The sequence below is a fragment of the Hetaerina americana genome, unplaced genomic scaffold (assembly GCF_022747635.1).
Source record: "Hetaerina americana unplaced genomic scaffold, ioHetAmer1.1.p SCAF_11, whole genome shotgun sequence".
Lineage (NCBI taxonomy): Eukaryota > Metazoa > Arthropoda > Insecta > Odonata > Calopterygidae > Hetaerina > Hetaerina americana.
Genome location: NW_027286181.1, coordinates 27,715,695 through 27,738,050, shown reverse-complemented (window position 1 = coordinate 27,738,050; position 22,356 = coordinate 27,715,695). Strand labels below are relative to the sequence as shown.

Sequence of the window (22,356 nt, the reverse complement as noted above, 5' to 3'; positions counted from 1 at the left end):
TCGGAACTGCCCGTCTTCCGAATAACGCCGCACGTCACCGCCGTCCACTTCCGTCGTCCTCAGCCAAATGAAACGGGCGCTTATTTTGACGAGAGGAAATCCGCCAATTTCCAAAACGCACCCTCCCACACCACCCTTCCCACCTACACAAAACTACGCTTCTTTCCCTCCCCCCAAGAATCCCATATTCCGCCCTCCACCCCTTGCCGCGACTGACTCTCGTTCTTACCTTCCTCCCTCTCTTCTCGTATATTCGATCTCAATGGCATCCAGGGATAAAAGTTACAGTTGCTGAATCAATTAAACAACATCTTAAATAATCAACCTATGGCAAACTTTGATGAGGTGCTAACCGAATTGAATTAGTACCGTTATTACTTCCTCTGGAACGCGGTAGCCCAGGGGTAGAGCGTTGGACTACATTGGTGAACATCACCTACTAAGCCGACATTCGGGTTGGTACTTCTTCAATGTCAAGTAAAGCTATAGATTTCAGTAAATTTGCAGTTTCCGCGAAACATTGGGCCACATAATATCACATTTACATTCATACGTCACACCATTTTCTCAAGAAATGATTTCAACACAAGCACAAAGACCAAAGCAACAATTAGTCATATACTTGTAGTATGTAGTTCATGGCACTAAAATTAGATCGATTTAACAGCTAAAAACCATCCATTATGGCTACAATTCTCAAAAATATATCAAACATTAAAATTCAATAATATCAAATTCTTGAGTCCCTGAATTATTTATTTCTCATTGTGTCTGCCAAATATCTTCTTGCTCTTCTAGACTCTTTCATGCCATAAGGCAATGCTGGTGGTACATAATAGTAGCAAAGGCTCAAGTGACTTTCCTCACTCATGAAAGAGTGTAATAAGTAGACAAAGAATTGGAATCTTCACGTTTTCCAACCTCTTGGATCATTTTACAAAGTTAAATAAATAATACCGGAAAATACATCAGCAAATATTCTTAAATGAGGTAATTTTTCTTTCACTAATTTGAGAGAAAGATTGTGAGATTAGAGCTCAGTATGAGATGACTTAATTAGTATGAGCACTCGGTTTAAACAAAACAATAAGCATAGGTTTATTGGAAAATAACCAGGTAATAAGAAAAATATCACAATACATAATGGTTAGGCACAGATTTAGAAATAGTGTGATTAATTTTCACAGCATACCGGGAGCCAATGTGGATTCAGATCATAAATTAATACTAATGAAGTGTAAGGGAAATTTCAAGGGGATAAAACACAGAATACAGTAAAGAAATGAAATGCAGAAGCATTAACAAGAATTACAAGAAAGTATTACCAGCTGGTTTTAGAGAAAATCATGAAGGAATAAAGATAGATGGAGGAAATAAAAAAAAGGAGATACATATCAAAAAAGGGATATCTAATGCCAAAAGCACAGGAAAAAGGCAAAAAAGCCATGATTTATTGATAGGAAAATTAGAACAATAAATGAGAGAAGAAAACAGAAGAATGTATACATGTAAACAAAGAGTTATGTAGAAGAAAGTACAATGAGTTAAAAAATGAACTGAAGGGGAAACCTAACAGAGAAAAAAAGGTAGGATGGAAGATGCAGCATAACAATTTGGAATGTTTACAAAGGAATAGTGAAATAGATGTGCTGTACTAAAATGTGAAAGAACAATCGGGAAGTAAGAAGGGAAAATTTGTGCACACTATTAAAGATAAAAATAGCAAAAACATAACTGAAGCAAGATTTATTCAATATGGATGGAAAGAATACCTGGAGGATCTATAAGATAAAGATATCAAGCAAGATACTCCAACCAGTTTAAACATTAAATGATAATAATAATAGAATGTCTTTATTGAAACAAGATTGAGACTAGATAGTTACTTCTTCCACTATTCCCTACATATGACATAGCTTCCCTACACAGGGCATAGCTTAGGCCCAAGCATACTAGATGTCAAGACAGAAAGGGCATTAAGGGAACTGAAATGCAATAAGGTCGTGGGGGGTAGATAACCATCCAGCAGACATATTTTAAGGTTTAGGAAAAGGAGGGCGGAGGAAGAGTGTATATGGGCCAATTTGTAGAATTTATTGAGAAGACCTTGGCTGGGTTATTTCATCAGGTCAATGTTAATTCCTATCCAAAAAAGGGAAAAGAAGCCATACGTGAGGACTACAGAGCAATAAGTCTGATTTTCCACCCAGCTGGAGAGATTCTCAGGATGATCAACAAGAGGATTGAGAGCAGGGCAAATGATTACATAGGGGATGATCAATTTGGGTTTAGGACGTGCAGAGGCACACCAGATGCCAATGCAGAAATGAGATACTAACCAAGATGAATACAGAATACAATCAGGATGTATTTGCCAGTTTCATAGATTTTGAAAAAGAATTTGACAGGGTGAATTGGGAAAACTAACGAGTTTAATGCAAAAAATAGGAATGGATTGGGACAGTAGGCTAATCTGCAACCAGGACATGCCTTAGACTACTCAGGTGCGAGCCAGGGACAGAGTCCAGGTGGGCAGTGTTATTTATTTATTTATTTATTTGGGATACATTGCTGTTAGGCGATAAGCCGGGTGGCAATGACATGATATAACAAACAGTAGTCATTCTTAAAACATATCACAGTGTCATTAAATAGTCGCCATTAAATAGTGTCATTTAACAAGTTAGGAAGAGGTTTAAGGCAGGGTTGCACATTTTCACCGTTGCTGTTCAATAAACATGTGGAGGAAATAATAAAAGAGGCATGGGAAGAACTGGAGATAGGCATGAAAGCTGGCGGTGGATTAATAAAATCAATAAGATTTGCTGATGATCAAGCTTTAATTTGTCAGTCTCAGCCAAAGGGTTGCAAGCATTGCCGAGTGAACTGGAAATTCAGTGTGATAAATATGATATGAGACTAAATGTAAATAATACAAAGGCTATACAGTTTTCAAGAAAGAGAAAGGCTTAGCAAAACGTTAAAATAAGAGGGGAAAAGTAGAACAGGTGGAACAGTATATTATCTCAGAAGTGTTTTGGATGAAAATGGTCAAAGTAGTAGGAACATAAGTCGAAGAACTGCATTAGGCAAAGAAATTTACATTCAGAGGCTGAAACTGATGACAATTTCATGACGGATGTTAAGAAAAGGTCAGTTAAAACTTCTGTATGATGCATGGTTTTGTATGGTGTGCAAACATGGTCATTGAACCAAGACAATAGGTGTTGATTGAAGGTGTTTGAAATACAGGTTTGGAGCAGGATGGAAAATTTAGTGGAAAGAAAGGAAAACAAACAAGGAAGTGTAAGGCATGGTGGGGGCACAGATGACATAAGGAGGGAATTGATGACAGAGATGTTAAGTTAGACAGTTACGGAAAGACTATTGCAAACTTAAGCATGTGTGTGGTTCCGCATCATACATAAACATGGCCATTGAAGCAGGGTGATAGGGGTAGATTGGAGGCTTTTGAAATTTGGGTGTGGAAATGGATGGAGAAAGTAAATTGAACAGAAATAAAAACAAATGAGAAAGTGCTATCTATGTTGGTGGATGAGAGGGGATTCTTGATAGAAATCCAAATAAGGCAAAAATAATTATGAATGCCAACTTTATTGATTGGCAATGGAATGTTGAAGACTGTGATAGAAAGGTGGACCTTAGGCGAGTGAGGTAGGAGCAGGGAAAGGAAAGGGGAGGTGGATTGAATGAAGGGATAAAGTAAGTATGCGAAATTGAAAAATGGTTTATCATACCATTGGGTATAAGGTTTTGACTTGTTAAGCAAAGCTTAGAAATGTCATAGTGTACTGTCTGTGTAAAAAATGTTTACCATAAGTGCTTTATACCCACGTGAACAAACTAAGGATACTTTTCTCCAGTTTTAAGCTGGAAATGCTAAAAATGCTGAATCTGCCTGAATTCGCCCAGTCATTAAGTACCTTGGATGTAATATCAGACAAAATGTCCCATAAGGATTTTCAATAATATTCATTTACCTTCTCTCCAATACACTTTTTAAATTTTCCATGACCAATTAACTCAATCACCACTTAAATCATTAAATTATTTTTAAATAATAAGACATTTATTCAAATTATTGATGGCATGAATTGTTGAAGGAATGAGCAAAAAACTGAAGAAATGAAAGAGAAAACTAGATAAGTTAAATTTTTTATAGTGTAGCCAAAAATGGATATTATTAAAACATTGCACTTAAATGTATACTTGGCTTAATTGTGTCCTCAAAAATTACCATTAAATTCAATTTGATTTCTAGACTTTAAATAATGCACTCTGTACGGGAACATTTCTATTTTTTTTCCAGCAGGAATTTCAATTTCAAACTTGCGAAATGATCAATAATAAAGTTATTCCTCCATACCATAACATTTCTGTTCTATGTGGGTAAATACTAAGTTGATTTAGAGCTTTACAATTTTTGCCCTCTGTAGTAAAATCTAACACTCCTTACAAAGTTATTTTACATAATCCAATGCATTCGTAGCAATAATAATTTGTAATAGACACAAGATCCAGTGACATAAAAAGCCTGACTAAATACATTCCTTTTTTACAGCACCTCTTGAACATATTCTCCCTCCTTTTAATTGATGGTGAAGCATTTAAAAAGGCCTAGGAACAAGAAGTTCTCAAGTAAAATAATGAACTTGTCACTGATTTTGTAATGAAACTTCCTCTGACCTCCACCACACAGTGATTTTAGTTTACAAGAAGCTGTTGCCCTCTGCCCTGCCTGCTGTTCAGTTATTTGGAACATGTGTTGCAAGCATTGTTTAGTGTATTGGAAAATCAGTGCTATAGATATGGGATGAGAATGAAAAATAAAACAAAGGCTATGCGATTTTCCAGAAAGAGGATGGCTAAGCTTAAAATTAAAATATGAGGGCAAAAACTAGAGCAGGTAGAACAGTTTACATAATTTGGAAGTGATATCGACCAAAATGGTCAAAGAAGTAAGGAGAAGAATTGTATTAGGCAAAGAAGCTATCAGAAGGATAAGAAAATTGAAGATAGGGACTTTGAGTAAGAATTTTAAGAAAAGGCTCTTCACAACTTTGATATGAGCAGTTGTGTGTGGCGTGGAACCATGGTCATTAAAGCAGGCAGCATGACAGGCGTAGATTGGAGGCTTTTGAAATGTGGGTGTGGGGAAAGATGGACAAGATTAAGTGGACAGTAAGGAAAACAAATAAGGAAGTGCTAAAAAGGGTGGGGGAGGAGAAGAGATTGCTGGGAAATCATAAGGAGACAGAAAAAATGGATGAAAATCATACTGATTGGCAGTGGGATGTAAAAGACTGTGATAAAAGGGAGAATGTTAGGAAAACAAGGTAGGGGAAGAAATATCAGGGAGATGTTGGACGGAATGAAAGGACGAAGGAAGTTTAAGGAGATGAAGGGGGACTTTGCCGTAGAGTAGGATGTTAGGTTGTGTTTTGTAGGAGAGGCAACAGAATTATTTGGTAGTTTAGGTCCATCCAAAAGCTACCTTAACCGGTAGATTACCTATAGTAATATTAATGTTAACAGCAATGGAGGGCAAATTGCCACTTCATAGTTTCACATCTAGATCAGGCGGTTATTTCATTAATTTCAGTATCAGGTCCATTATGGTATAGAAACAGAGGAATTTATGGGGGAAATTTTTAGGTGGGAAGAAGTGGAGAAATTTAAATACTCTGATATAAAGGAGAATGTTGAGTAAGTTGCACAAATGAAAATCGTAGAAGGGAATCATGAAAGGATTTAGAAAAATAGGGTGCTTAACAAAGAAAAAGTGGAAAACCAAATATATTAATGTTTTGCAGATGTGTCATTCAAGTCCATGAAGTTGTATAATAGTTTAAAATTGACCAAAACATATATCTAACAGATAGAAAGCCTTTAATAATATTATGCTCCATGTGCCATAGAAGCAGTACAGGCGTCAATCTAAGATGATAAGTGTCATAGTGAGCAGCAGGCAAAGAAAATGTATGAGTACTCTTATCTCGTACTCGTATATGAGAGACCTATATTTGATAAAGAAGAGTACTCTTACTAGAATTATAAAATCTATCTCACATTCCATTGAAAAAATTCTGAGTGTAATTCTTCCCAAGAGTTTGAAAATAGCCCCATTTTTAAAACTAATATCGTGTCAAAAAATGAGAAGTTATTTTTTTCCATCATAATGTTTCCCTTCTTTCTCCTATGCTGCTTCTGACATAGAAATGCACTTCAATTATACAAAAAGGCCTCTTTCAAAATGATGCTTCATGGTATGAGATAAAAGCTTAGGTTTACTATCAGTGAGATATATAATTAGAATTAAGAGCATTAATTTTTCATTTTAATATAAAACAAAGAGAGGCATGGGAAGGACTGAATATAGGAATGAAAGTAGGAGGGTAAATTCATAAAATCAATACAATTTATGGATACCCTTTAAATAGTCAGTCAGCCAATGACTTACAATTATTGCTGAGTGTGGAAAATCGGTGTGATCAGTATCATATGAGAATCAAAATAAATAAAACAAATTTCATCAAATTTTCATGAAAGTGGAAGGCTAAGATTAGATGAAGAATGAAGGTTAAAATTATAGGGCATCAGGAGCTGGAGCAATAGGAACAGTATACCTTCTTGGCACTGCTTTGGAACAAGATGGTCAAAATATTAAGGATACAAGAATAATTGAGTTAGGGAAGGAACCTTTCACCAGAAGGAAGGAGTTGATGACAGGGACATCAACTATGGCAGTTGAGAAAAAGAATAGCAGAAACTTTGTAATGGAGTGTGGTTTTGTGTAGATTGGCAAATTGATCACTGAAGCAAGATGTTGGACATAGAATGGAGTCTTCTGAGATATTGGTGTGGAGAAGGATGGGATAAGTAAGATGGACAGGAAAGGAAAGCAAACAAAGAAGTACTAGACATACATGGTGGATGAGGGTTATTAGCAAATCCATAGGAGGCACGAAAGGTAGATTCAGAGTATTTCGATTGATGATGAACTGCTGAAGACTGTAAAAGAGGAGAGGATGCTAGACAAGTGAGCCAAGGGGAGGAAAAGGATTGGCAGTTAGGAGGAAATCATGGGAGATAGAATATATTCAGAATTGGAGTTTGTTGTAGTGTGGGCTATTTGGTTGCATCTTTCTTAGACAAGGCTTGAAAGTATAATAGTTTACATTCTCCATATAAAACAAAGTGTACAGCATGAGGGCCACTTTCAGCAAGAAAATACCATTTTGCAACAAGTTCAAAGTTACTGCTAATGAGAACAGAGGAGTAAAAAGAACAGGGCATGAATTCACAAATTTGGAAAATAAAATTTTGCCGCCATGGGATAAAAAAAGATATGGCCTAATACTTCATATCCTCCAATCTTCTTGAAATACTCTCACTGAGAATATTTTATCACCATCAACAATGGAAATATGAAAACATAATAATCATGTAGGAACACTAAAACTGGTGCTCCTAAACTAAATCATATAAAAGCGTGAATGTTTCTACTGACCTCATCACAAGCAGAGCACCGAGGCTTCAGCTGTTCTGCATAATGTCGCTCACAGTAGAGGGCTTCATCATGGGCACAGTAAGTGAGGTCCACCAGCAGCTCAGAGCAGTGAGAGCACACAAAGCACCCTGGGTGCCAAAGGGCATCTGGTCCAAACTTGGCGGCTGCAACTCCCACAGCCCCATGCTCTACAAACCCTCTGCATCCAGGACATTCCTGCAGAAGATACATATGAAATAATACTGTTTTGACTGCTCTTATGATCTATGACATTAATGATAATCCTTAGATTTGTAACAAACTGGTAACATTTCTGACAAAGAAAACAGGTAGTTTGTAAAATCTAGGAATACTGAGTATAGAGAACAGCTCTTACCACAGCCATCTAAGGATATCTTAAAATGACTCCAAATTACTCAATTTCAATAACCCTAGGTATTTTTGACTTTGTTTCTCGATATCTTTAACCTTCATGCTATTCACACACAGACTGAAAATTGTTTACAAATATTAAGTGTAAATTTCTCTGTCCAGGTGGCTTAGGTTTATGTAGAAATGGTAAATTGATTTAATACATTTGCTTCACTCATGCTACGTCAAAATTGCTGCAAACAGAATAATTGGTAGCTTCTGGTACAAATTTTAATACCATCAAACAGCTAAGCATGTGGATTTGCCATGTATCAATAGTATTATTTCCTGATTGACATTACTATCCACCTAAAAGACATTATGCATGCATTTCAGGTGTCAAATTAGCCAATAAATAGTGACATAGGCTTTGTGATGAAAGCAAGTATTTATATAATTGAATTAAAACTAAGTAATAAGCATTAATACTTAATGATCAAGTCAAACCCAATAGCTTGGTACGAATTTATTGTAGCAATAATCCAAAGAGAAGGGAATGCTACCATTAACATTACATTTTCATGATCATTGGAAATAGGCATATTTGCCAAGGATAAAGGTGGATATTAAGTACAATAAGACAATGGGCCACTATGTTTACTGATGACACAAAAGCTCAGTTTATTCATATTGATAGAAGCTGCAAGCTTGCTTCTAATTTTCCCTAATCAACAATGCTTCTGGTGGAGTCTAGTATAAATTAATATATATCAGCCTCACTATCCAACCCCACAATTAATGGGTGAGGATAGAGCTCACCTTATACCACAATTGTATATACAATTTACACATTAACTGGGTATGTGGGGGCGAGGGGAGGGGTGGCAGTTCATTTCCCTGTCACGAGCCGTTTCCCAGGAAGATCTGGTAACCGAAAAATCAGTCTTGTCCTATCAGTTAGCAATCCAGCTGTCAACCCAATGAATTACTATGCCCATAAATGTATGATGCACATAGCAAAAATGAAAGCTTAGATTTTTTGATCTCCTCACTGTTGACTACCAGGAGAAATTCTAATACAATACCTTCAGGAGGTATTAAGAAATATTAGGGTCACTTCATAAGGTACAACTATTTCATTTGAGTAAAGGTATACTGGTAAGTAGAAATCATTAAGTAAATCATTCCAGGGGGGCCCAAGTTGCAATATTTTCATTTCTTATGAAAGAATAGGTGGGTCGCGGCAGTCCAGGGGTAAAGTGTTGGACCACTGATCGGAGGGCCCGGGTTCGATTCCCAGGTAAGCCTCTCTGGGCACCTGCAGCTCCACCCAAACTAAGTGATTTTTTAGGCACCAGATCTTCTTGGGAAACCATAACCGGAACAGGGAAAGTAACCAGCCCCTCTACGCAGATGCCTGAATTTCACACGGCATCAGGCTTAGTACTTGGTGAACTCTAATATCACTGACCAAAAAGACTTCGGGTTAATTACTGTGTTATTAGGAAAGATGGGTATTTGTGAATACTAAGAAATGGTAACAGTCAGGAAGTGATCAATACAATCAAAGCTAAATTTATCTGTGGTATTTATCTGGTAATTTTTGTCAATCAATACTGAAATCAGCATTTTTTATGCACATCAAAAGTAATTACCTTTTAGCATATCCTTATTATTTTGAGAAATTGGTCTTATTGTATACATTTGAAGTTTACTCATACGAAGTCCAAAGGAAAACAAAGAGGCAAGAACTTTTCATCTGGATGAGTCATTATATTTTGCATCTTGAAAAATCATTCATTCATCTTAGTGATTAAAAGGGAAACAAAAGAGTACAGTTTCACACGTGGTTAAACCAAAGTGACGATATTGAGTCAATTTTGTATGGACAGCACACACTTAGGTGAAATTTTTCAGATAAAATTTTAGGAGCAGTAATCTTAAAATATTCATAGAAGACACATTATGATAAGTTATTTAGTAAATAGAAGAGAGTAAGCAAAAATGACGGAAATTTTGCACATTATTTTCAACTTTCCTCTCAATTTCTTTTGGAATTTTTTAATATCTCATCTTAAAAAAGTTACTCAGGATGATGAAAATAGAAAGTTGTAAATAAATATATGGAGCACTATTTCAAAATAATCACGTAATATTCTTCGAAAATGAAATGCTCCCATGATCTGAACTGGAATTAAAAATTTTAGACCAGACTAGATTACTATTTCATCACCCATAGATTTTGCACACTTGACTTATCCACGAAATGAATATAATTCAAAAATGAAGCGAACTGAGTTATAATTCATCAAATTTGCTGGCCTTGGTAAATGCAGTATAAAATCTTTATTGTCGTTCAATCCAGAGGCCACTGGTTTGATTTCTGTCAAGGTGAGTTTTCCAAAACCTCGGTTTAGGGTGTTTGTGCTTATCCTTATGGTAGTTTCTGGTTTAAAAAACTGAAAAAGCCCTTTTATCAAAAATGATAAGAAGTAGAGTTTGAATTTGTGTTAGTGTCACTGGCCTAAAAAGAATGGCATGAGCCTATTTGTATCAAATTCATAAACACAATGGACAATTACACATCATCATAGGCTTAGTAATGGGAAATTTCATGGTAAGGGAAAAATTATAGTTATTATATGTTATCAAAATAGTAAAGAACAATTCAATACAATACATGTATATTAAATGAAAACTCAGAGGAGACATTTAAACTGAGAATGAAGCTGGGAAAAATATTTTAACAGTGCTCCATAAATAAGATTCATGACATGTATTAATTTCCAGGTAAATCCCATTTACAAGTGGACAACCGCCATTTCCTCAATTTTTGGGATCAATGTTAATATTGAATTTTTGAGTATTCTGATTTTAAGAATAGCATGAAAACTGTAAAATATTTAATTGTTTCAAAAAATTAATGATTTTTAAATTATCTAGATGTTTTATTGTTAACACATGATCTTTTACACCAGCCATGGTAGGTATGATAGAGATGATCATTTGAGGAATAATCATTAAAGGGTGATCATTAATTTTTTATTCACTCAATTAAGTATACAAAAACTGAATGTTATGTTAAATTGTTGTTCTAATTTGTAATTCATAAGTGGTGCAAGTTTCATTCATTTGACTCCAGTATTGCATCAGCGGCATCCATTACAATTGAAACATGTTCAGTTCACTTATAATGATGTAAGAAACAAAAAATACCACATTGAAATTTTGCCTTCACATAAATTGTGAGCTGAGGCATACGTATCGCTACAGAAGGCCTATGTATTTTGCTACAGAAGCCTTATGGTTAGTATATTCTACCTTATAGCACAGCTATAAAATGGTTTAAATTGTTAAAAGAGAGGAGAAAGTTCAAAGGCAAATGGAAAATGAACTCTAGTCATAGCATTTTCTCAAGTAAACTTTAACAACTCTGTTGCCATTGCGAGATAAGAAAATTGAATAATGTTAAGAGCACTAGAAGAAAGAGTGGAATTTTTATTGAGTTTGGCACACAAGTTGGTAACAGAACAACTGCAGTGGATTTTAGGTAGTAGATGGGCTTTAATAAAAAATATATTAACTGTATCAAGGGATAACTTCATAGACAAATGTGTAAAAACTGTCACATTCAACATGCCAATAATGCTGAGTTATTCAACAGAAATTTTTTACATGGTAGTACTTGGGCACTCAAGAATTCTTAAGCAGCCAGGTACACAAAACATGAGGGACACATAACTTCTCAACCCCTCTGATTAGTTCTCCATTCATGTCAGGAGTGGTGGGCCTCATTTGAGGTTTGCTATGCATCTACTTAGCATGAACTATGGTGAATTTGAATACAGAGTGTGGTAAAGCCACTTTGGGATGAGTTATCCGCTGAGTTCAATCCAACTCTGAACTGAATCCCAAAAACCCACCCACACCATTTTCCCAAACATTAGGTTTTGGCTTCCATGCAAAATCATGTCAGTTTATCTTTCCCAATATATCCACGACTCCATATTGCAATGTCAGCAAACTTTCTGATAATCATTCTGCAATAAAGGTTTGACTACCTTCCATCTCTCTCTTATTTCTTGGTAATTTAGTTAGAGATTCAAGGGACAAGCCACTCCGTTAACGAAAACTATTCTCATATTTAAAATTGGATGCTTTAAGTTGTTATTCAATTATCAAACTGAACACACTAGCGCAAAGAATGCACTAACAATAGACATATCAAATACTATCTCAGTGATGGAAGACCTATCTAGCATAACAAACAGGTACCATAAGCGTTTCAACAATGCAGTTCTAAGCTGTCTCAACAGAAGATATCTTTTTAAAAATTTGCTGTCTCAGGCGTAACTTAATGGAATTTGCATAACATTTGAAATGAAATGAAATAATTTACTTTGTAACTCCACACACTATTTAAAAAACATGACCCAGGTTGCAACACTGAACGTTTTAAATAAAGTGTGTGGAATTACAAAGTAAATTATTTCATTTCATTTCAAGAAGATATCTTACCAAACTCAAAAATGTCAGAATATAATTATTACACATTTCTTTCCGTCAAAATATTTTCTATTGAAAAGGTGTCTTATGAATTTACCTATATTATCAATTATTTACTCTAAAGCAAGTGATCATAGGCTGCGATTCAAATTACTATAAGGTTAATGAGTCTGTTTTTTATGGTAAAACTTATTGGTATAAATGGTAAATTATTCACCATCTAGAGAGTTTTTGCGCAAGACACTGTGGTTTATAGGCACCTCCTGGATGCAATCACTGCACTTCACCCAGTCACCAATCCCCTGATGCATGTGAATGTAATCCCTATTGTGAGAACTAAGAAAGAATTCATCTGTGAATTCATAGCATCAGATAAATTATAGGTTCCTCCTTCCATTTCATAAACCACCACTTTTCAAGGCAATCCCAAAAGGTGATCACTTCAAAAATCCTAAACCAAATTTGAGTGGCCCAAGAAATTATTTTTATCATTTAAAAGTTAAAAATGTAGCCATCTACGATAAAAATTTTACAGGGATTGGAAATGTACATCTAATACATAATGTTTCATACATATGACATTGGTGAATAAGAGGATGTTTACCATACCTGTGGCTAAAAACATCCATAAAATTTTCATTGAATATACAGTGCATATTAATTTTGGATATGTATATATGAATATAATGTTATGCAATGGATTAACTTGTTCACCTTTACAGTTCTATATAATGTTAAAAAATTGGATACTTTAATGCCCTATAGATATACAGACATAATATTGCATGAACTTTAAATAGGTGTTACATTGTCCAGTAGGTAGTTAACCAAATAGCTATAAAATAATTAGGTAAGGAAACATTCAATCATACTTACCACAGCCATTCCATCATTGCACCGAACATATCCTATGTCTAAGGCTATCTCATTACGAGCATTGATAAAGTCTTCATAAAAAGCATGATGAATAGGTTCAACATGCTTACAATACGTCAATGCTAGATCCTAAAAAAGGAAAGAGATTAAAAATTAGTTCAGTATACTTTATGTATAAACCCAAGTGGATTACATAAGTATTCTGATTAGACTAAGATAAAACAAGGGTAATTACAAATTATAATTGCAACAACATTTTCTGCATGTCATTCAAATTTAAATGAAAATTAATTACATTCACATACATTTTGGTCAACAGAGTTGCAATATTTCAAAAATTAGAAAATACAAAACTCTTCTCGAGAATAGGTTTCCATGTGAATAGAAGTTGACAGTACCAAAACTGTTTGATGCAGATTTAACCATTTAACTGAAATACTTCATGAAATACAAATATTATAACAAAATGAGGATGACAGAAAAAGAGTATTAGTATATTTCTGGAAGAAATTTAAGAACCACCTCAGAGAAATCAATGGTTCACATACTCACTACCTAGCTTTGTAGGGCCTGAAAGGACATAAGACTGCACATACCCAAACCCATAATGTTCATAAAATGAAAGAACCAGTATTTAACCAGGATTTTAACCAAAATTTCAAACATTTTAAATTAGCCTGTCTTTTAAGTCAGTGAATAATTACCGGAATCTATTATGATCCCATGGCTGTGGTCATTATGGTCAATGCACAAGCCCTGAAATATCATTTGACATACAACAAAATACTTTAGCCCAAATGAGCATGTGCCCTGCCTGAATACCTGAACCTACCATAAAACAATGCATTGCAATTTCACATTAGAATTTTCTCATATTCATTTAATATACATTGAAGTATTTTATCCAATTCCTAACACCATGAGCATCTTTCCATCACAATAATAATTATTACAGTTGTGAATTGGTAAGTTAAATTTTTCATAGGCTATTGGACCTGAACTTGCTTGATAGGCTCATGATGCATATATGTTTGCAATAATTTCCAATGACAGACAGCAATTCTCTATCTTTCCACCAAACACCAGACTGTCTTTTTTTTAAAACAAGTTTTTCATTTGATACATTTACTTGGCTTGGCTTCCATAATCCAAATATTTTATATTGAGAGTTTAAATATTTTATGCACCACTGCTAAACTCTGTTAGGTCTCTCAGAGGAAATAGGTACAATTAAACAGAAGTGCTTATGGTAATTATGGTCCTAATGTTTCAATGCACACTCTGCTAGTCTATCAACACAACTCAACATTTCTGAAAAAATAGCATTATTCAGACTCATATTCTCTGATACCAGGTAAATAATCATATCTATTGGATAAATTTTTGTGATTCTTACATTATAGGAAGAGTGAGACTTCAAGCTATCAGGCCAAGAAATTGATAACAATACTTCCTGAGTTCTCACCATTTGATAACATAGATAGCAATGGAGATTAAATACCAAGGCTAAAAATATTTCATGAAAAATATAACAAATGCATAATTACCAGTATCGTGTACATTCTAAACAAATCCTACACTGGAAAATAAGCAAATAATGAATTATTATTATTAGGCCTTATTATTATCCTTGCCCAACATGCCTATATCTTCCTCATTTGTTTTTCTTTCTGTCCACTTAACCTTCTCTATTCTTCATGAAAAACAAAGATACGATAACAATACCAATCCATTTCATGGAGAAGTGAAAGAAGTGGAGGTACAATCTAGCCATACAAAACTTAAGCTTGAGAATCAGTAAAGCTAACCCTTTTGCACTGTTCCTCATCTAATTTCATTCTTACTTCCATCCTAACAACTTTTACCCTACTACTCTAAACATTCCCTCCACACATGCATTGTAAAGTACATGTGTTCATGGATAACCAGCCTAAATATTCCCCTGCCTCTCACTGCTCCAAATGATTTTCTCTCCAATACACAAGTCTGGGCAAGTCTAAGACTCAAACAGCTTCCAGATGAGTCACCCATCCCTCTTATCTACTCCTATCCTTTGTATTACATTCATTAATACTACCCCCTTTACCCTGTTATTCTTGGAATGTTTTCTTGAAATCCATGAAGAACACAAGTATGCCCTTGTTATATTCTATACTTCTATCTACCAGTTCTGTCATAACTGTTATGGTTCCAGGCATTACTCTCCCCTTTTTGAGCCTAAACAATTCATCCCTTAAGTACTTACCCTATTTTCCATCCTTTTTTTAACTAGGATGAAAATGCTAGTAGGCCTTGGACAGTCTACCTAGTAATGCAGAGCAAAAGTTTGTGGCAACTGAAAGAAGCAGCCTATAACTTTTCTGGTTAATTTCCTTGTTCTAAGGTACTACTTATGTTGAAGAAAATCAGATTGACTACCATGACAGTTGATATGGTAGAGAGGTTCAGCAGAAGTTAAAAGTAAATTAAACAGCATGGAAAAATATGAGTAGTAAAGAAAGGATTGCAATACTTAAACTGCAGGTATTAACGTGTTTTCTCATCGATAACGCGCGCGTTATCTATCCAAAAATGTTCATATGATCGAAAAAAATGACGATGCACTTTATGTAAAATGAAAATTGAAAAAATCCATTTTTACCCAAGTCACTGCGACACCCTGCCAACTTTCCAGGATCCACCGACTTATTTCTTCTGAAGAAAATCTTTAAATCCTTCTCGATTCTGTGTAGTTTTTCATACTAAACATCATCTACTTTTCCCAACTAGAACGTAACTTCGATTTAAAAGATTTATTAATGAATAAATCCTGGCAGCCTCGCAATTTCCTTTTTCTTCCGCGAAATTGATGACTTCTTGCTTAAACATCGCTGTATACGATTTTCTTCTCCATCGTAATTTTCTAGAGAAAATTCTAAATAACCAAAGCTTAACTCAATTGAGGTTTGAAACAATCACCGGCACTTTCATAGAATTTGGAGGGTGTTTAGAACAGCTGAGCGCCGATTCTAACAAAGCGAAGTAAGGCAAGCAAAACAAAACTTTATTTCATTCATTCTCTTACTTTACTTTACTTTATTTGGCAAATAAAAGGGCACACAAACCTATGTCTCGATTCGACTTTCGAATCATAGCGAAAAAGAAATATATATAGTTTTATATATATATATAGTTTTGGCTTGTAAATATTGTTTATTTTTTGATCCTTCTGTTGTTTGTAGTTTATTTGAATCGCCTGGTTCTCTTCCTCTGTATACTTACGATTGATATAGCCACATGCGATTAAGCCATCTATTCATTGATTGTCGCCATCTATTAGTAAATGGATATAGACGTATTTATATATATATATATATATATATATATATATATATATATATATATATATATATATATATACATAATTTTAACGCGCATATATATGAATATATTCAGATGCGCGGCATCTATACACGTTCAAGATAAATATGGGCGCGCAGTAACTATACAAATTTATGAAAACTACAAAGTTATGGATGAGCGTTATACGTAAGGTGCGCGTTATCGTTGGGAAATACGGTAATTCAACCTTAATTTCTAATATGAACATTGTCACTTTTTTACATAAGACGTAAAATCATAATCATGTATTTCAAAGGTAAATTTGAAAGCATGCACTCGTAAAGCATTCTTGTCTACATAAAAAAACACATTGTTATTTCAATACAATACATGTGTACCTGCATTTTTATCAATGCTTAAATCATGTAGCTCACCTGTTTTGGCAATTGTGTCATCAATTGCCGGTCCCTGTACTTTTCACCTGGTGTTCCCAAAGCTGGAATTTTATTTTGAGGTAATTGCTTGAAGTACTCCTCAACCTTTAAAGAGAGAAAAGCAACAGAAATTACTTAAAAATCTATACATATTTTTGTAATCTAATCAGATACGACATGAGGCAATGTACAGAGCTAAATACAGGCTAACATCAGGGGCACATTTAAGCAAAGACACACATTAATTGCTCTAAAAGCTTAGGAGAATGGGAAATTCAAACATTTAAATTAAATATTTTACATAGTTTAAACATTCCCCAATGCATAACTTTTTACTGTATTTTATATTTTTATTTGACAAACTCATTACATTTGAGTTCATGGATTTATCACTGAAGCTAAAGAATAAAATAATAGTAACTGGGAAATACTCTAGGTGTTGAGATCCACTAAGCCCTCAGCTTTTAAAGCTCTTTCTACTTTTCAGTGGTTAATTTTTATTTTCATCTCACATTCTTCTCAGTCATTGCAATTTCCCTCTTCAATCTCTCATCATTTAGACTATTTCTTATCTCCTTGTTTTCCTAAGCAGTCCATATTTTCTTCTTCCAGGTGGTGATCATTCAAAAATAGAGTCCTTGGCCACATTCCCTCATTCATTCTTTGAATATGACCATACCGATGGAGAGTTCTTCTCTGGATTATGTTGAATACTGATTCTTCATACCTTCTTCATACTTGTCTCATACCTTCAGTTTTTTTCCTTTGAAACTTGAACGTACTGGCCCGTCTTTATCTACTCCATCTACACGGTTGCATTTTAATTTTCATTTGGTCACTCAGTCCAGCTCTCCACCCCATAGGACAGTGGGTTTTCTACCATTGTTTACAGAATTTCCTTCTTTAGTGCCTCAGATATTGCTGTTCTCCATAAAACCACATATATTTAATTAGTCCTCAAGACTTACTCTGTATTCTACATCATCCACATACCTTGCGCCTGGCAGATTCATGAATAATTTAACCTAAATACTAAAACCTTTTTTCTGCCTTCATGATTTCTTGGGGCAGATTAATATCTTTTCCACCTCCTATCACTAAATATTCAGTTTTCTTCACCTTTACTTGATGTCCACTTCTTCGAAGGATTCCAATAACTTTCTTATCACGAATGTCAGCATTCTTCCAGCATTGAGTAATCAATACCTGGTCATCCACAAACAGAAGAGAGTACATTTCTCCATACCTAAAGGAGATGTCTATGCCTCCAAAATTTGATGTTCCAATACATTCTGCACATTCAAGTATATTTTAAAAAGAGTTGAGTACATGCCACAGCTTTTTCAGTCCTTAAGTTGTATAACAGTTGACTTCAGTAACTGAAATAGCAAAAAGATATAGCCTCACTCTAAAAAACAACTAGTTTTATTCCTGTAATATACAACAGAACGCAGATGCTTCAGGATTTCACAAATACCAGTGACCAGTTCTCTGTACACTGTCACATTTTCTTCAATCCTTTTTCAACCTTCCTGCACCACCCACTGGCAGCACCTCATATGTCACTAATTGGGACTGTCCCATTCAAAAAACTCTTCCTGAAATTCACTTATTCCTCCTTCAATCTAATATTTCACACTATTCTTTATAATATTTCCTAAAATCCCACTGATGAAACTGAATAGCCTATAATTATTTGGGCCTTTCTTACTTCCGTTTTTTATACATATTGTGGAGATATACATACAGGTATGTTAAAATCTAAGTACCTCAAATCCTATTTCTTATATTCATCAGTGAACTATGTTATGACAAATAGTGTAATTATTAAATTTCTTACATTCCAAGAAAATCTTGATTTTATGATTAGACAGTCAAATGTATTTTTGGTCCAATTGGGAATAATTGGACTGAAAATATACAACAAATTTTGAGGATGTTGGGTAACTGCCAATGAAAACTCTGATTAAATATTAATTTCCACTAGTTTTCCAGATTTTTCTGGATGTGTATAAATACCTAACATTTACCTGATTTTCTTGATTTCCTGGTTTTTTTAAGTAATCAATGGGTTAAGGTACATTTCGGATGGGCACTACTACCAAATAAATGTCTAAATAACTTAACATGATAATCATTACATGCCATTGAGCTTAATACTAGGTGAACTCTACCCTCACCTATCAAAATGACATTTGGGTTGATAATGGTGGTTGGTTTATAAGATGATAAAACTGACTTCTTAATTAAATAATTTCCTATTTTCATTAATTAATGACAGCAAAATTCAGAAAAAATCTGTACTTCGAATCAAGCTCCAGCGATTTAACTATGATTTAAAATAAATGAAAGTAATAATTTCAATACTCCTATTTCCATTAACACAATACCAGCATCCTCGTGGGAATCCCCCACCCTCATCACTTTAACCTTCATTTGGCAAAGATTTTCACCATGCTGAAGGGGATATTTTGTATTAAAACAGCATATGTTTGCTCTTACACCTATTTGTTTTTTGACCCAAGTCATCTTACGGCGCTTTAAACTTTTTTTCCCATAGGTTGTTTTTGGTGTACGTATGTACATCTGTGATAGCATGTGTTGGTGAGTGTGAATGCTCTGTGTCAATCTTCTCAGGATTTTTCCCAATAATCCTCTGATCGCCTTTTAGCATGCCTAGAATTTATTTGTTCGTTTTACTTTCCGTCTATCTTTAATTTATCATCCTTTCCAATTTTCGGGAGTGTAGGACACCACACTCCATGTCATAGCGTTTGCTAGTCTTTTCTTCACATCCTTACTCAACGTCCCTGTCATCATTTCCATCCTTGCGAAAGCTTCTTTGCCCGTCCCAGATGTATTACTTATGCCACGCGTAAAATGATGCACGCACTGCTTCTGGCACATTAAAGCCAACTTAGAATAAACTGACGTCGAAAGAACAATATTTTTTGGAACAAGGCAAATCTGAAACATACACAACAGTGACAATATTCCTCATATCCGGGATTATTCTATAACTTTTCCGGGTTCTTCCCCGTTAATCGAAATCCCCCCATTTCCACGACTGGCGGACATACTGAAGTTACATATTTTTAATTATCAAGCTCCAAGTTATGTCACCGATGTAACATGCGGAAAAATAAGTTTCCGAGGAGACTTCCAAATAGATATCGAGAATAGAAGCTGATTAACACGTCACTGCAATCTTCGTGGAAAAATATCTTAATACAGATTCGAGAGGAGTCGAGTGCTTAAAAAGCATTGATCCAGCGTCACCAAGGCTACGCTGTCTTTTTAACTACCAGGAAATAATTTTTAGAAGCCTTTGTTATTATCGTGCATGAACAAATCATTAAATCAATACTGAGAATATCAAAGTAGACTCTCGGAAAGAACTCAAATGGGCACTAAAATTTTCCTACGTGAAGTTTTCAGAGAAAACCGTCGATATCATGCCTATCAAATCCGCGTTAAAATTGTATCGAATGATTCGAAGAATGTAGATTAATATTCACTCAATGTAGTGTATAAATCATAATAACATAATATTTTGTCGCGAAATCTGAGAAGTGCTTAACAATTCATTCAATGTTGTTTTACAAGATATATTTTTTAAATCATCGAGGTCGTGTTTGTGGGTACCCGTTGAAACACCTTCACATTAAATGCTAAATTTACATGTATGTAGAAAATGAAAATTCAAAATTCCACCTGTCGTTTTATCTAGAATTACCAGGTAAAATCTAAAAAAATGAAACCAACATTGTTTCCTCAAGGCCAAGCTTGTTCGCGGGGAAATCCTTTGACCTAGGAAATTTTCGAAGGAAATCACATCACAATCACAAAGGGTAATATCTTAAAGAGGGTCAGCATGCGAAGAAATGTTAGCTGGAAATCGTTTAACCTATTTAATCAGAAGGAAACACTATTAATGGTACTCCAATCGTTGTTGGGTGGAGTACCCCATCACAAATTTAACCACAGGAAGTACTAACGGCCATGCTGTTCACATTATCCTTTTTGAACTGGTTCTTGGAAGACTATTATCTTTACAGACAGGGAGGGTTATGGCTTGTCTTTGGCAGCAGCCCTCTCCATTTCGTCCTGTCGTAAACCAACTATACACACTCCAATGCAGGCATTCCTCTCCGCCAATTACTCTTCTCCGTAAAATATTTTTAAAGCCTTCTTTTCCCGTTTCCTTTCATTTTATCTTCAAGTATTCATCGTATAGATTCATTATGACGGCTCATAAGATGTATACGGTGTATATAGCCTGCCTTCCTCCTTTAATCACCTTTATAAACACATTATCTCTTGCAGATATTACTTTTTATCTTGGGTTATTTCCTTTTTCTAACGAGATTCTAATATTCCCCACAAGGTTACAGGCCAAATTTCTTTTATTTCTGTCATTCTTCACATTCATTTATGCTCTAACCTGCAATGATGACAATGCGTAGACCTGTGTTTCAATGGATTAGCTATGGTAATACAATGGAAATAAAATAACAATGGCTAACAATACAGATATTCGGGAATGACAAGGGAAGGCGATATGCTGGAATCTGTACAGTTCTTTAGGGATTTCGTCAAACCGTACACATTAAAAGCATATAAGTCCGTTAAAAATAAAAAATCGTTTTCAGCTCCGTAAATAAAAAAAATCGTCCCCATTATCATAATAAAATAAGAATGGAAGGGAAAGGTTTGGCAAGCGAGGTAGTGGGAGGAAAAGAATAGGCATGCTGGACGGAATGAAGGGGGGGAAGGTAGTAAGAGCGGCATTGAAGAACAGTTCAATGTAGTGTGTTTGGGGTGTCCGGGGGTGTCTTGACAGCCAAGACTTGGAAATGTGGTTAGGGGGTGTGTTCATCCAGAACCTACTTTAAACGGTAAACCACAAAAAAACCATGAACACAGTAATCAACCCGAAGGTCGGTTTAGTAGGTGATGGTAGAGATCACCCAGTACTAAGCCCGACGGCGTGTGAAATTCACACATCAGGGTAGGGGGGCCAGTTCCTCTCCCTGCGGCGGTTACGGTTTCCCAGGAAGATCTGGTACCCGAAAAATCATTCAGTTTGGGTGAAGCTGCAGATGCCCAGAGAGGCTTGCCAGGGAATCGGACCCGGGCCCTCCGGTCAGCAGTCCACCGCTCTACCCCTGGACTACCGCGACCCACTATACCACAAAATAATAATAATATGCCAATGTGATGCCGTCTGATAATTTTCCGATTCTAATTTTCGATTAATGAACTTCACAAGTCAAATTTCCCGTTCACAGACCCCTTCCCTCAAGGCAAAGAACGAGGAGGGGGCGGGGAAGACTG

General features: G+C 35.2%; 1 protein-coding gene across 4 annotated transcripts in view; it reads right to left on the bottom strand.

Moving 5' to 3' along the window:
* The window catches only part of Lmpt (four and a half LIM domains protein limpet), a 946,158-nt gene that overhangs the window by 459,327 nt on the left and 464,475 nt on the right, over positions 1 to 22,356 (bottom strand). For all 4 annotated transcript variants that reach the window (XM_071599517.1, XM_071599518.1, XM_071599516.1 and 1 more), the window contains 3 exons: positions 17,020 to 17,124; positions 13,265 to 13,393; positions 7,532 to 7,747 (listed from right to left, as the gene is read on the bottom strand). In XM_071599517.1, the coding sequence (XP_071455618.1) occupies positions 7,532 to 7,747; positions 13,265 to 13,393; positions 17,020 to 17,124 (450 nt within the window). The remainder of the gene's footprint in view (positions 1 to 7,531; positions 7,748 to 13,264; positions 13,394 to 17,019; positions 17,125 to 22,356) is intronic.